The 12,778-nt window shown below is 55.4% G+C and overlaps 2 protein-coding genes across 3 annotated transcripts in view; one reads left to right on the forward strand and one right to left on the reverse strand.

Moving 5' to 3' along the window:
- Positions 1 to 8,314, forward strand: part of SEMA4B (semaphorin 4B) — a 44,281-nt gene extending 35,967 nt beyond the window's left edge. For both annotated transcript variants that reach the window (XM_027520996.1, XM_027520999.1), the window contains 9 exons: positions 54 to 167; positions 308 to 459; positions 1,875 to 2,056; positions 2,165 to 2,315; positions 3,583 to 3,793; positions 3,880 to 3,995; positions 4,224 to 4,390; positions 6,305 to 6,384; positions 6,659 to 8,314. In XM_027520996.1, the coding sequence (XP_027376797.1) occupies positions 54 to 167; positions 308 to 459; positions 1,875 to 2,056; positions 2,165 to 2,315; positions 3,583 to 3,793; positions 3,880 to 3,995; positions 4,224 to 4,390; positions 6,305 to 6,384; positions 6,659 to 7,389 (1,904 nt within the window). In that variant the 3' untranslated portion in view covers positions 7,390 to 8,314. The remainder of the gene's footprint in view (positions 1 to 53; positions 168 to 307; positions 460 to 1,874; positions 2,057 to 2,164; positions 2,316 to 3,582; positions 3,794 to 3,879; positions 3,996 to 4,223; positions 4,391 to 6,304; positions 6,385 to 6,658) is intronic.
- Positions 8,315 to 9,432: 1,118 nt separating this feature from the next.
- On the reverse strand, positions 9,433 to 12,679 carry CIB1 (calcium and integrin binding 1). The gene is made up of 7 exons (XM_027520647.1): positions 12,442 to 12,679; positions 12,265 to 12,299; positions 11,119 to 11,227; positions 10,344 to 10,494; positions 10,089 to 10,207; positions 9,918 to 10,006; positions 9,433 to 9,687 (listed from the first exon to the last, which is right to left on the reverse strand). The coding sequence occupies exons 1-7, from the start codon at positions 12,490 to 12,492 to the stop codon at positions 9,666 to 9,668; spliced, it is 576 nt and encodes a 191-aa protein (XP_027376448.1). The 5' UTR covers positions 12,493 to 12,679; the 3' UTR covers positions 9,433 to 9,665.
- Positions 12,680 to 12,778: the final 99 nt, after the last annotated feature.

Raw genomic sequence — 12,778 nt, forward strand, 5'->3', positions numbered from 1 at the left:
CGGGAAGGGGCTGTGCCCAGGGCCCATTCCCATGGGAAATGTTCTCTTGGCAGATGGCGAGCTGTACACGGGAACAGTCAGCAGCTTCCAGGGGAGTGACCCGACCATCTCCAGGAGCCAAAGCCTCCGCCCCATCAAGACTGAGACCTCCCTCAACTGGCTGCAAGGTGAAATCCTCCCGCCGCCCACCCAGTGGGCAGTCCCCAGGCCCCAGGGAGGGGGCCCTGTCCCCCCAGCAGGGCCAGAGAGCAGTCTCGCCTGTCTGGGATCGCTGGGCTGATGGTGCTCCCCACCGACCCCCCCACAGACCCAGCGTTTATGGCCTCAGCCTACATTCCCGAGAGCCTGGGCAGCTCGGAAGGGGACGATGACAAGATCTACTTCTTCTTCAGAGAGATTGGCCAGGAGTTGGAATTCTTTGAGAACACCATGGTGTCCCGCATCGCCCGTATCTGCAAGGTGAGGGGGCTGGGCCACCCTAGAGGCCCCACGTCTGTGGCCTTCTCCTGTCCTCCAGAAGGAACGGCTTGGCTACTGGCATTTCTCTTTTTTTCTTGAATTTTTGGCTGAGCTACATCTTCAGTGCTTCCCGGGCTCTTCTCTAGCTGTGCTGAGCGGCAGCTTTTTCTCTAGTTGAGGTGCACGGGCTTCTCACTGCAGTGGCTTCTCTTGTTGCAGAGCCCAGGCTGAACGTGCAGCTCAGTAGTTGTGGTGCACGGGCTTAGTTGCCCTGCGACCTGTGGGACCTTCCTGGACCAGGGATCAAATCCGTGTCCCTTACATTGGCTGGCAGATTCATAACCACTGGACCACCAGAGAAGTCTTCTCTTCTTTTAAGTTAAAATGTCTGTTTTTTTCTTATTTAAAAGAAACGTGAAAACATAGCAAAGTATACACAAAAATCACAAGATAAAGAGGCAGCTTGGTATGGTGATTAAGAGTGTCGACGCTGGAGCCCAGCTGCCTGGGTTCAAACCCTGCGGGTCGTGTGATCTTGGGCAATTTCCTTGCTGAGAAATCTGTTTCAGTTCCCGCCTCTGTTCAGCATGTACGGTGCTTGGAAATGTGCTGAGCAACCACTAGATGGTGACTGTCGGTGTTAAAATCTCATCCTTCCACAAGAAGTGACCACTGTTAACAATTTAGAATGTTCCTTGCTAATCTTTATACTTTTGCCCATATGTAAAGACTTACATATTTGTCTTGTGTAAAACCATGTGCAAACAAAGAGACACTGTAATGCAACTCTTTAGCCTCCCTTTCTGCTCAGCAGTAAATCGTGACGTCTTTTCATGTTTGTAGACAGATTCCCTTCGTCCTTTTTCTGGCTCCTTGCAGTTAGGGAAGCACTGTCATTTACCTAGCCAGCCTTCTGGCAAGGGGGGGACTGAAGGCTGCCACTTCAAGTCTTTTTTTTTTAATTTATTGTTTATGTGAAATTTAGATCTAGCCGGAGGCGTGCTCTCTCTCTCTCTCTCTCTATGTATATATACACATAAACACACACATATATTGGCCATGGGATGCAACATGTGGGATCTTAGTTCCCTCATCAGGGATTGAACCAGCGTCCCCTGCACTGGAAGCATAGGGTCTTAACCACTGGACCACCAGGGAAGTCCCCTGTCTTCTTGATTTGAGATGAGCTCAGGCCTGGTGTTGTGTCCGTCGGGCCCTTCCTGGTGTCCCGGGAGGGGAAGCGAGGAGCCGTCCCTGAGCCCAGCCCCTCTCCCCCTGGTGCAGGGCGACGAAGCCCTGTCTTCTTGATTTGAGATGAGCTCAGGCCTGGTGTTGTGTCCGTCGGGCCCTTCTTGGTGTCTGGGGAGGGGAAGCGAGGCGCTGTCCCCTGAGCCCAGCCCCTCTCCCTGGTGCAGGGCGACGAAGGGGGCGGGCGCGTCCTGCAGCAGCGCTGGACGTCCTTCCTGAAGGCACAGCTGCTGTGCCTGCGGCCCGACGACGGCTTCCCGTTCAACGTGCTACAGGACATGTTCACGCTGACGCCCCGCCCCGAGGACTGGCCCGACACCCTCTTCTACGGGGTCTTCACATCCCAGTGGTGCGCCCCCCGGGACCTAGCTGGGAACAGGCAGGGTGAGGGGTGCGTGGCTGGCCTCACTGTGAACCCCAAGGCTCCTGGGGCTCATTCAGCCAACTTCCTCGGTAGGAACGGGGGAACCACGGAGGGCTCTGCCGTCTGTGTCTTCACCATGAAGGACGTGCAGTCCACCTTCAACGGCTTCTACAAGGAGGTGAACCGCGAGACGCAGCAGTGGTACACAGTGACCCACCCAGTACCCTCGCCCCGGCCGGGCGCGGTGAGTGCTGCTCCCTGCCGCAGGGCAGCGTGCTGGGAGGACGGGTCCACACCCCGTGCTGGGCTTGCTTGCTTTTTCTAAGCCTGTTGTCTCATCTTGAAAGTGGGGGCAGAACCCAGGGCTGCTTGTCTTTGCAAGTTCGACGTGACCGTGGACATCAGGATGGCAGTGGGCTGGGCAGGGCGGTCCCATCAGAGCGCTGCCTGCAGCATGCCTCTCTCCCACTCCACCGTGAGCTCCTTGTTGAGTGGCTGGCCGTGGGCAAATGGTCCTCTCTTCTTTCCCTCCAGCCTCATGGGCTTCTCACAAAGCAGACCTTGAGACAAGGATATGGGTGCTGGCAGTTTCTAGGGGAGCTACTCCCCGGAAGCAGCAAAGAGGGGACAGGATTGTGGAGGGAGGGGCGGAGCCAAGAAAGCGGGGGTCGCCACACTGCTGCTGCTGTGGGTGCCTGGAGCTGAGGCCCCGGGGCCCTGGGAGGCTATGTGGAGTATATCTCAGCGTCGTCCCACTGGGGTGTTTGTTACCAACTGCTGGGCCTCAGTGATTGAGGGTCACTCTGGGATGTTAATTCTTGGAGCTGCTACAGAGAATGCCCCAGGGCAGAGAGAATCAGGAACCCTTGTGCCGTCACTCAGTCGTGTCCGACTCTTTGTGACCCCATGGACTGTAGCCTGCCAGACTCCTCTGTCCATGGGGATTCTCCAGGCAAGAATACTGGAGTGGGTTGCCATGCCCTCTTCCAGGGGATCTTCCTGACCCAACGACTTGAACTGGGGTCTCCTGCATTGCAGGCGGATTCTTTAACACCTGAGCTATCAGGGAAGCCCAGGAAGCCTCTGGCGATATGGCAGACTAACTGCAGACGCCCTTGTGGCCCCTACACTGGGACACCTTGCTCAGCCAGGGCTTCTTGAGAAAGGAACTCTGTCACTTCCTGCTGAAAGGATGCTACAGGAGCAGAAAGTGCGGTCATGCCCAGGGGAGGGGGTGGGGGAAGGATGGGCAGGAAGGAGAGGTGGTTGGTGGGCAGAGATGGGGAAACCCTGGCAGCCAGGGCCCACGGCCCCACAGCCTTAGACCTGCAGAGAAGCGTGTCGGCTCCACAGAACTGGAGAGCCATGCTGTGGCCTGGCTTCTGAGGGTGGGGGAGTCCCTGCTGTCCACTGGGGAGGCAGGGCGTGGCAATCCCAGCGGGATCTGTAGAACACCCATCCTGCTGGCCACCCCAATGCCGCCCATCTCAAACCAACGCCTTCTCCTTCAGTGCATCACCAATAGTGCCCGGGAGAGGAAGATCAACTCGTCACTGCAGCTCCCTGACCGCGTGCTGAACTTCCTCAAGGACCACTTCCTGATGGACGGACAGGTCCGCGGCCGCATGTTGCTGCTGCAGCCCCAGGCTCGCTACCAGCATGTGACTGTCCACCGTGTGCTGGCCCTGAACCGCACCTACGACGTCCTCTTCCTGGGCACTGGTGCGTGCCCACTGCAGGCGGGCTGGGGGTCGAGGGGGCATGGGCGGCAGGCTCTTCACAGGGCCTGAGCAATGTCCTTATCGCAGGTGACGGCTGGGTGCACAAGGCGGTGAGCGTGGGCACCGCGGTGCACATCATTGAAGAGCTCCAGGTCTTCCCGGCAGGACAGCCCGTGCGGAACCTGCAACTGGACGCCGACAGGGTGAGCAGAGAGGGAGTACAGAGGGGAGTCTGGGCAGTGGGCTTGGGGTGCCCTGCCCTCCTGCCCCAGTCGGGTGGAAAGATCCAGGCTCCGACAGGAGCTGTCGGAATGTGGGGGGAGGGGCAGGTGCTTGAGAAGCGGCTCCCAGGAGGTGGCTTTGTGGGGCACTGGAGCCGGGTGTAGCTGTGGGAGCCGGGGCCTGCCTCCCATGCTGCGTGTCTCTTGCAGGGATTGCTGTACGCTGCCTCACACTCGAGCGTAGTCAAGGTGCCTGTGGCCAACTGCAGCCTGTACCAGAGCTGCAGGGACTGCCTCCTGGCCCGGGACCCCTACTGCGCTTGGAGCGGCTGGAGGTGTGCGTCCGTCAGCCTCTACCAACCAGAGGTGGCCGTCAGGTAAGAGCTAGTTTGGGCCCCTTCCCCTTGTCCCTCCTGGCGCACCTGCCTCCAAGTGTCTCTGCTTTAGACCCTCTGTGGAATCACCACACAGCCTCATTTGTGTCCGCTGTCTGGGCATCATTTTTTTTTTAATCATTGTATTTATTTATTTTTGACTATGCTGGGTCTTTGTTGCTATGCAGGCTTTGCCCTAGTTGTGGCGAGTGGGGGCTACTCTAATTGCAGTGCACAGGCTTCTCCTTGCAGTGGCTTCTCTTGCTGGGGAGCATGGGCTCTAGAGTGTGGGCTTCAGTACAGCTCTCAGGCTCTAGAGCACAGGCTCAGGAGTTGTGGTGCACAGGTTGCTTCGCAGTAGGTGAGACGTTCCTGGATCAGGGATTGAAGCCGATATCTCCTGCATCGGCAGGTGGATTCTTCACCACTGAGCCAGCCACCAGGGAAGCCCTGGGGATAATTATTAATCAGCTCCCTTCCTGACTCTCAAAAGAGTTGTAACTCAGACAGTAAATTATGTTTGTCTTACCCATCTGTAAAGCAGGGACAGGATTGGGTAGTTAGTATAAAATGTCATAGCTGTGAAAAGATTTGCTGGAGAATGTGAATTGGCACATGAATGTAGTTAAATAACAGAAAATAAGGGCTCCATAACAATCCATTAACAGACCCATTAAGGGACTTCCTGGTGGTCCAGTGGTTAGAACTCTGCTCTTCCACTGAAGGGGACGAGGGTTTATTCCCTGACCAGGAAACTAAGATCCCGAAAGTGGCGTGGCTAAAAACAAACCAATTAAAAATTGTTTTCAGAATAACTTATTTTGTCTAAGAAAACTTAGACAATAGAGATAAGCAGAAACAAAATAAAAACTATCCAAATTTTACAACCTAGAGAGACTTAGATTTAATATATATCCTCCCAGATTTTTCCAAATATGTGTAATATGAACAAAAATACTTTTTTTTTTTAAAAACTAAAAAAAAAAAGTTTGGCTGCAGTTGGTCTTTGATCTTTGTTGTGACATGTGGGATCTAGTTTCCAGACCAGGGATCAAGCCCAGGCCCCCTGCATTGGAAGCTCAGGGTCTTAACCACTGGAGTATGAGGGAAGTCCCAAATACATACATTTTAAGTAAAAATTGGATCTGTCCTATTTGTAGTGTCTATACTTCACTCAAGGGCATACCTGTTTCCAGTTTTATATTTTAAAACATCACGTGTGTGTGTGTACACATATGTATACCTGAAGGGACACTCCAAAAAATACCACCTTTATTGTTGAATAGGTAATTGCGTTTTTTTTTAATTATATTTTAGCTCCATAAAGTTTTGTTTTGTTTTTAATACTTATGTATTTATTTGGTTATTCTGAGTCTTAGTTGCAGCATGTGGGATCTAATACCCTGACCGGGGATGGAACCTGGGCTCCCTGCATTGGAAGCTCGGACTCTTAGCCATTGGACTACCAGGGAAGCCTCTGATTGTGACTTTTGTAATATTCGGTTGAGTTTGTGCTTGATTGAGTTCTGTGTTTTCCAAAATTAAGTCAGTGCCTGTGCTTTGCTTTAAAAGAGACAGATATATGTTAATACGTACAGATTTGGCTGCCCTTCCAGACGTTCTCTAGGGACTCACTCTGCTTTTGTGATTAAGGAATTATCACAGCAACTTTAATATGAAGTAAATACTGTGTAGACAGAGGAGATGCCAGCTCTGTCTACAGAGCCTGTGGGCTGGGGAGTTGCGAAGGGAGGCCGCCTGCCTTTCACCCCTGCCTTGGTCCTGGTTGTCCCTGAGCCCTTCCCCAGGCCTACATCTGCAGGGCTGTGTGACAGTGCGTACTGCACGGAGGAGGATGGGGGCAGATGCAGGCTGTTGGGGTTTCCTGGCCCATCCCAGACTCTCTTTGGTCCCCAGGCCATGGATCCAGGACATCGAGGGGGTCAGTGCCAAGAACGCCTGCAGCCCTTCCAAGATCCGGGCGTTTGTACCAAAGGGTAAGGTCCCCACCAAAAGGTGGCGGAAAGGCAAGGGCCAAGTCTGCCTGGCAGGCTCCTCCAGCCACTGATGGGCGTAAATGCCTTTCCTCACTTGCTCATCCCTCTGGCCCTGGAAGCAGGGTCCTGGCAAGTGAGACCCACAGTCCCCAAAGTCCCCAAGCTGCCCTTATAGCCACGAGGTGCACAGCCTGGAGGGAGGTGGGTGAGTGAGCCTGGGGCGAGCGGAGACACCAGCCCCCTTGACCGGGAACTGTGCCTCTTCTGCCTGCAGGTGAGAAGCCCTGTGAGCAGGTTCATTTCCAGCCCCACACGGTGAACACCTTGGCCTGCCCGCTCCTGTCCAACCTGGCGACCCGGTTCTGGCTGCACAATGGGGCCCCCATCAATGCCTCGGCCTCCTTCCGCGTGCTGGCCACCGGGGACCTGCTGCTGGTGGGCAGCCAGCAGGAGCTGGGGCTGTTCCAGTGCTGGTCGCTGGAGGGAGGCATCCAGCAGCTGGAGGCCAGCTACTGCCCGAAGGTGGTGGAGGATGAGGCGGCTGGCAGTGAGGACCGGAGCATCATCATCAACACGTCTCGGGTGAGCGCACCGGCGGGCGGCAAGGCCAGCTGGCGCATGGACAAGTCGTACTGGACGGAGTTCCTGGTGATGTGTGTGCTCTTCGTGTTCGCCGTGGTGCTCCTCATCTTATTCTTCCTCTACCGGCATCGCGGCGGCATGAAGGTCTTCCTGAAGCAGGGGGAGTGTGCCAGTGTGCACCCCAAGACCCGCCCAGTGGTGCTGCCGCCTGAGACCCAGCCGCTCAACGGCGTGGGCCCCCCTAGCACCCCGCTGGACCACCAAGGCTACCAGGCCCTGTTGGACAGCTTCCAGAGGTCCCGCGTCTTCACGGAGTCAGAGAAGAGGCCACTGAGCGTCCAGGACAGCTTTGTGGAGGTGTCCCCGACATGTCCCCGGCCCCGGGTCCGCCTGGGCTCTGAGATCCGGGACTCGGTAGTGTGAGAGCAGACTTCTGGAGGCGGCCTCCCTCTGGGGCCCCGAGTGCTCAGAGCCGGTTGGCTGGACCTCTGCCCCTCCTCGTGGAAGAAGCCGCGGTGTGCAGCCCTCAGGAGCGACAGAGCCCGCTGCCAAGTAGCAAGGCCCCCCCATCCTCCACCCCAGATGGTCATGTCCCTGTGGGTCCTAGCTGAAGATGGGGGCCTGCCCAAGTGAGCAGATGCTCCTTAAGTGAACTGAGCCCTTTGTTTAAAAACAGTCGAAAATGTGAAACAGGAAAAGAGAGGCAAGATGACGCCACACATGTGGCCAGCCCAGTGCCCGGCTCCCAGCTTCCAGATTGGAAGGATGCATCCAAAGTGGCTGTGTGAGACAGAGCTGGAAACGGCGCACTAGCCGGCCTCTTCCGCCTTCCCCTGCTGTCACAGGCTGCCCCTGCTCACTGCAGAGACGGGCCCAGCTTGGGCTCCAAGGGGTCCAGCCTCCCCCGCTGGCCACGTCCTTGCAGCCATCATCCTGTCACCTCAGGGACCAGAGGGCCACACTGGCCCGGCAGCCCTTCTGAGGCCCTGGGCTCAGGCCCACCTCCTCCTGGACTTTTCCAGCCTGTATCAGGCTGCAGCCACGTTAGAGCGACAGGGCAGCGCCAGTCCAGAAGAGTCTATGACGATGAACATCATCCCTCAGAATTCTAGGAAGAGACTGTTGCCTGCCTTCCTCCAGCCTACAAACCTGTGTCCCTTTTTCCCACACCTGCCCTGGCCTTCAAACCCAGCCCCTAGTTCATCCTACACCTTACAACCTCTACTCTTAAGGGACAACTAAGCCCGTGCACCACTGATAACTGCCCAGCACAGGGACCGTTGAGTTTATGTGGGTTTTATATATATTTTTTTTTAATAAAAATGCACTTTACTTTTTTTTTTTTTAATAAAATCTAAAGAATTGAAATTGAATCCTGGGCCCTTCCTCTTAAAGGACTGTTGCTTTTTGAGGTTGGTCCAGTTCTCTGAGTTCTGGGAGGTTCTAGGCCGCCTCTTTCAGGTGCTAGTGGGCTAACACCAGCCCAGCCTGGCTGACCACATCTCCCCACGGAGCCAGGTTCTTTTTTTTTTTGCTTATTTTTGGCTATGCTGGGTCTTCCTTGCTGTACAGGCTTTTCTCTAGCTGTGGCAAGCAGGGGCTACTCTAGATGTGGTACGCGGGCTTCTCAGTGCAGTGACTTCTCTTGTTGCAGAGCGTGGGCTCTAGGGCTCATGGTCATGGGCTTTAGAGCACGGGCTCAGGAGCTGTGTGCATGGGCTTAGTTGCTCCGCATCATGTGGGATCTTGCAGGATCAGGGATCAAACACATGTCTCCTGCATTGGCAGGCAGATTCTTTACCACTGAGCCACCAGGGAAGCCCAAGCCAGGTTTGTAAAGTGGGTAGGGGAGAGGATTTGTTTACTTCAGTCCCTTTACTCTGCACCCCTGGTTCGGTTCAGGGATGGGGTACAGGGGAAAAGGTCTTGGCTTTTCTTGTTTTGACTTGAAAAGCATTTTTATTTTTCAAATGATCACACAGTGAAACTGACCTTTTTTCTTTTAGTACACAGGTCTATGAGTTTTAACACATGTAGAAGTTCATGTACCCACCACCACTATCAGGATACAAGAGTTCCACCCCTCATGCTCCTCTTCATATCCCCTCACAAGGGAGGGTGAGACGGGCAGATAGTCTGACTTCCTGCTGTCTCCTTCTTTGCCTGCATGCTTAGTCGCTCAGTTGTGTCCAAATCTTTGCAATCCCATGGGCCGTAATCCACCAGGCTCCTCTGGCCGTGGGATTCTCCAGGCAAGAATACTGGAGTGGGTTGCCATTTCCTACTCCAGGGGATCTTCCTGATCCAAGGATTGAACCTGGGTCTCCTGCGTTACAGGCAGATTCTTCACCATATGAGCCATCAGCCATCCCCTTCAAATCCTACTTATCCCCAGGGTGACCGAGGGCTCATATATATATATAAGTCCACTCCTTCACATCAGTAATTCTAGTGTTGCACAAAGGCTCAAAATTTCTAAACCTTTATTATTGATTAGTAGAAACACAAATAGAGCGATGACAGTGAGAAGGGGAAAGGCCCTGACGTGGAGGGCCCTCCACAGCCCCGGGCAAGACTGCTCAGTGCCAGCTCCAGGCTGGGCCAGCTTGGCCGGCGCTGACAACACAGGGGTAACCATGACCACAGCTCAGCAGTGGACTTTCTTCAACAGGGTGCTGCTGCACATGCTGTGGCTCCCGTCACAGGACAATCTTAAAGGAACTGAACAAGAGAAGAGCGTGTTAGGGTTTTCTGCTGAAAGAGGAGGGTAGGGACTAAACCTTAAGTTTACCCCTCCCCCAAGACCCCTTGGAATGGGCAGTGAGTCCTTTCTAGAAGTGAGTCCCCTTCTAATATATTCAGAGGAAGCAGGAGGCCTTTTCCTACCCCAGGGACCACCTCCAGAAATAACATCCCAGACCTGGTGCAGCAGGTGAAGACCACAGTCATACCTGGCAAAATCTGGTGAGCGGGAGATGACATGCTGGAACTCGGAGAGGTTGATGGTCCCATCCCTATCTATGTCAGACTCCTCTAGGATCTGGAAAGGGGAAGCTTCAAGGCCAAAGCCCAAGCCTTCCCCACCTGCTCCCCAGCCCAGCCCACCCGCCACTACTGCTCACGTTGTCGATGAGCTGCTTCATCTCTGAAGCACTGAGCCGTGTGTCTTCGCTCTCTCCCGTGAGGCAGTTCACGAGCTGGCTCAGGTCTTCTCTGTTCAAGGTTCCATCATCATCAAAGTCTAGAAAGCAGACACAGGAAGCCCAAAAGGAGGTGGTCGGGATGAGCACCCAGCTCGTGACTCCCTGAGCCCTCAGGCATCTCCACAAAGACCACGTCAGAGAGGCTGGTGTTCCACCCGGCCCCCTGCTCCTTACCGAAGATGCGGAAGGCATAGTGGGACTTGATGTCTGGGGTGGCTGTGTCACTAAACACACTGAGGAGGTCCAAGAAGTCCTCAAAGCTCAGGCTGTCTCTGCTCGGGGAAGTGGAGAAGACCTTGCAGATTCGCTCCTTGAAGGGGTTGGCCTAAGCAAGAAAGCCTTCTGTGAACGCCACACACGAAGCACCCCAAATCACATATTCAAACGCCACCAGGAAACTGGAGGGAGCAGTTCAGCCTCTCAGGGGAGAACCATCACCACTCGGGCCAGTATAGAAGTCAGGAGGACCCATGACCCCACTGGGGAAGAGACAGAAATGGCTTTCTGGGCATCAGAGCTTAACCTAATACAGGCAGGCCCAGGAGCAGAGAAGTAAGGAAGAGGAAGGCATCCTAAGCAAAGAGAACAAGATGAGCTGGTTATTTTAAAACACAAATATTGAATTGAGCAATTACTGTGTTATAGGCCAGGGCCTTTGCATAAAAATTTTCACAGCAGCCCTATGGAAAGGCAATCAGCCTCTGGAATAGACTTTCTCAAACTTCAATAAGGTAATTCAACTCCTCTTAAAGGACACAACTTTGAACCTCCAAGAATATGTCTGAGGATCCCAGTGTGCAAAACATCCTTCTATTACTATATAACTCCCCCGGATGACCTTGATAAAGCACCCAGGAACTTAGGGTGAAACAGAGAGAAGACTGGAATGGGGAGCAGTGACCATGTGACCTCAGAAGGAGTAGCAGAGGGAGGCTGGGGGGGCTGGCACCTTGAGCTCTGGAAGGCTGAGGATCTGCTCCAAGGACACTCGAGCCTGCAGTGACTCCTCCACACTCCGGTGCTCCTGGGGAAGCAGCTCACAGAACCGTCTGTGGGCTCTGGCAGAAGGAAGAGAACCTGTTAGTGTGCTTCCCTAAGTGTATCACATCCCCCCTCCTGGCCTTGAATACCCATCAGGAACCAGCTGAGGAGCTAAGCCCTCAGGACATCTAAGGCAAGAGGAGATACATCACAAGACAGTAAAGGGAGTCTGGGAGTCCATCCTTGCAGGTTTACTGTGGGACCCCATGTCCCAGGCACTGTGCTTGGCCCTGATTCAAGACTCTCCCAGGTGTGGAGAGGTCCGAGAAGGGGCCAGAAATTGGTCTTAAATTAAGAGCAAGTGAAAAAGAGCTAAATTGAAATCTCATTTCATTTCAGGAATCTCCCGCTGCTCCTCAAAGCAGCTACCCTGAACTTTCTACCCCTTAGGCCCCACCTCATTCCCACTGGCATTCTTTTTTGCCAGGAGAAGCCTAGGAACCTTCTTGCTCAGGTGTGCGGCCACATAAAACTGGCTAGGAAAGCGGTTCCAGCCCCAGTTCAAATCCTCTTACTCAAGAATGTCGTCTTAGGCAAGTCATCCGACTGTTTCACTGTCCCCATACCTCCCTCGTGAGGGTTACAAAGGAAACGTAGACAACCCTTCAGCAGAGCATGGGAAATGCTCAGTAAGCGTTAACGGTTACGGTAGTATTCAGATAAAGGAGGAGCCAAAGGGCTCCCCAAGGTTTCTCTGGCTTTTCCAGCAGACAAAGCAGCCCAGAACTACAGCAGTCTCGGCCGGACTGGGGCAGGAAGTTCCGTTTTGCAGAAGCCAGGGGAGCGGGGTCAAAGAGCACCCAACTCTGGCTGGAGGCTGCTCCGCGGTGCACCGCTGGGGCCGCCGGCGCGAGACGGGAGGGCGTGCCGGCAAGAGGGCACAGCCGAGGGCCCGGGGCTCCGGCCCCCAGTTCCGGCTCAGCTGCTGGCTTCATGCAGGCCCCTGCCCCTCCCGCTGGCGGGACCTCGGTTTGCCCATCAGTAAGACGGAGCCTCCCCGTTCCCGAAGCCGTTCCGAGAGCATCCCGGAGGTGAGGTTCGAAACAGCACTTACAGAAGGATCTCCTGTTTGGTCAGGAACGTCAAGTCCTGGAAGGCAAAACGAGAGAGGAGGGTCAGCAGGCCGCCCGGGGCCAGAGGCCGCGCCCACCCGCCCGGCCGCGGCTCGGGGACCGTCCTCTCCCGAGCGCAGGCCGCGCGCAAACTCCCTGGGGACCGGCGTCTCGCGCACCTGGTACTCGGCCAGCAGCTCCTTGGATAGGCGACTGCCCGAACCCCCCATCGCTGCCGCTCGCACACAGCTCCGCCAACTTGTCTCGGGACGCTGGCAACTTTCTCACTTCCGCCCTCGGGTCGCGTCACCACCCGGTGCCCGCGGCAACCGCTCCTGGGGCCACCGCCCCCGGGCCCGCCCCCTCCTTAAGGCTCCCAGGCGTTCCCAGCCCGGTTCGGCCGGTTGGCTCCTGGCTCCGGGCGGTCCCTGGCAAGCTGGAGGCGGGGCCCGGGGCGGGGCCGGACGCTCCGGGGCGGGGCCCAGGCACCACGGCCCCGCCTCCAGGGTGGGCGGG

The sequence above is a fragment of the Bos indicus x Bos taurus genome, chromosome 21 (genome assembly GCF_003369695.1).
Source record: "Bos indicus x Bos taurus breed Angus x Brahman F1 hybrid chromosome 21, Bos_hybrid_MaternalHap_v2.0, whole genome shotgun sequence".
In the NCBI taxonomy this organism is placed as follows: Eukaryota; Metazoa; Chordata; class Mammalia; order Artiodactyla; family Bovidae; genus Bos; species Bos indicus x Bos taurus.

Bases quoted from the DNA above. Each gene is read 5' to 3' on its own strand.
- CIB1 (XM_027520647.1), bottom strand. From the start codon at position 12,492: ATGGGGGGTTCGGGCAGTCGCCTATCCAAGGAGCTGCTGGCCGAGTAC. The intron at 10,208-10,343 runs GTAAGGAGCAGG...TCTGCTTTCTAG, and splicing joins CTATGCCTTCCGCATCTTCG to ACTTTGATGATGATGGAACC. The intron at 10,007-10,088 runs GTGAGCAGTAGT...TCCCCTTTCCAG, and splicing joins TGAAGCAGCTCATCGACAAC to ATCCTAGAGGAGTCTGACAT.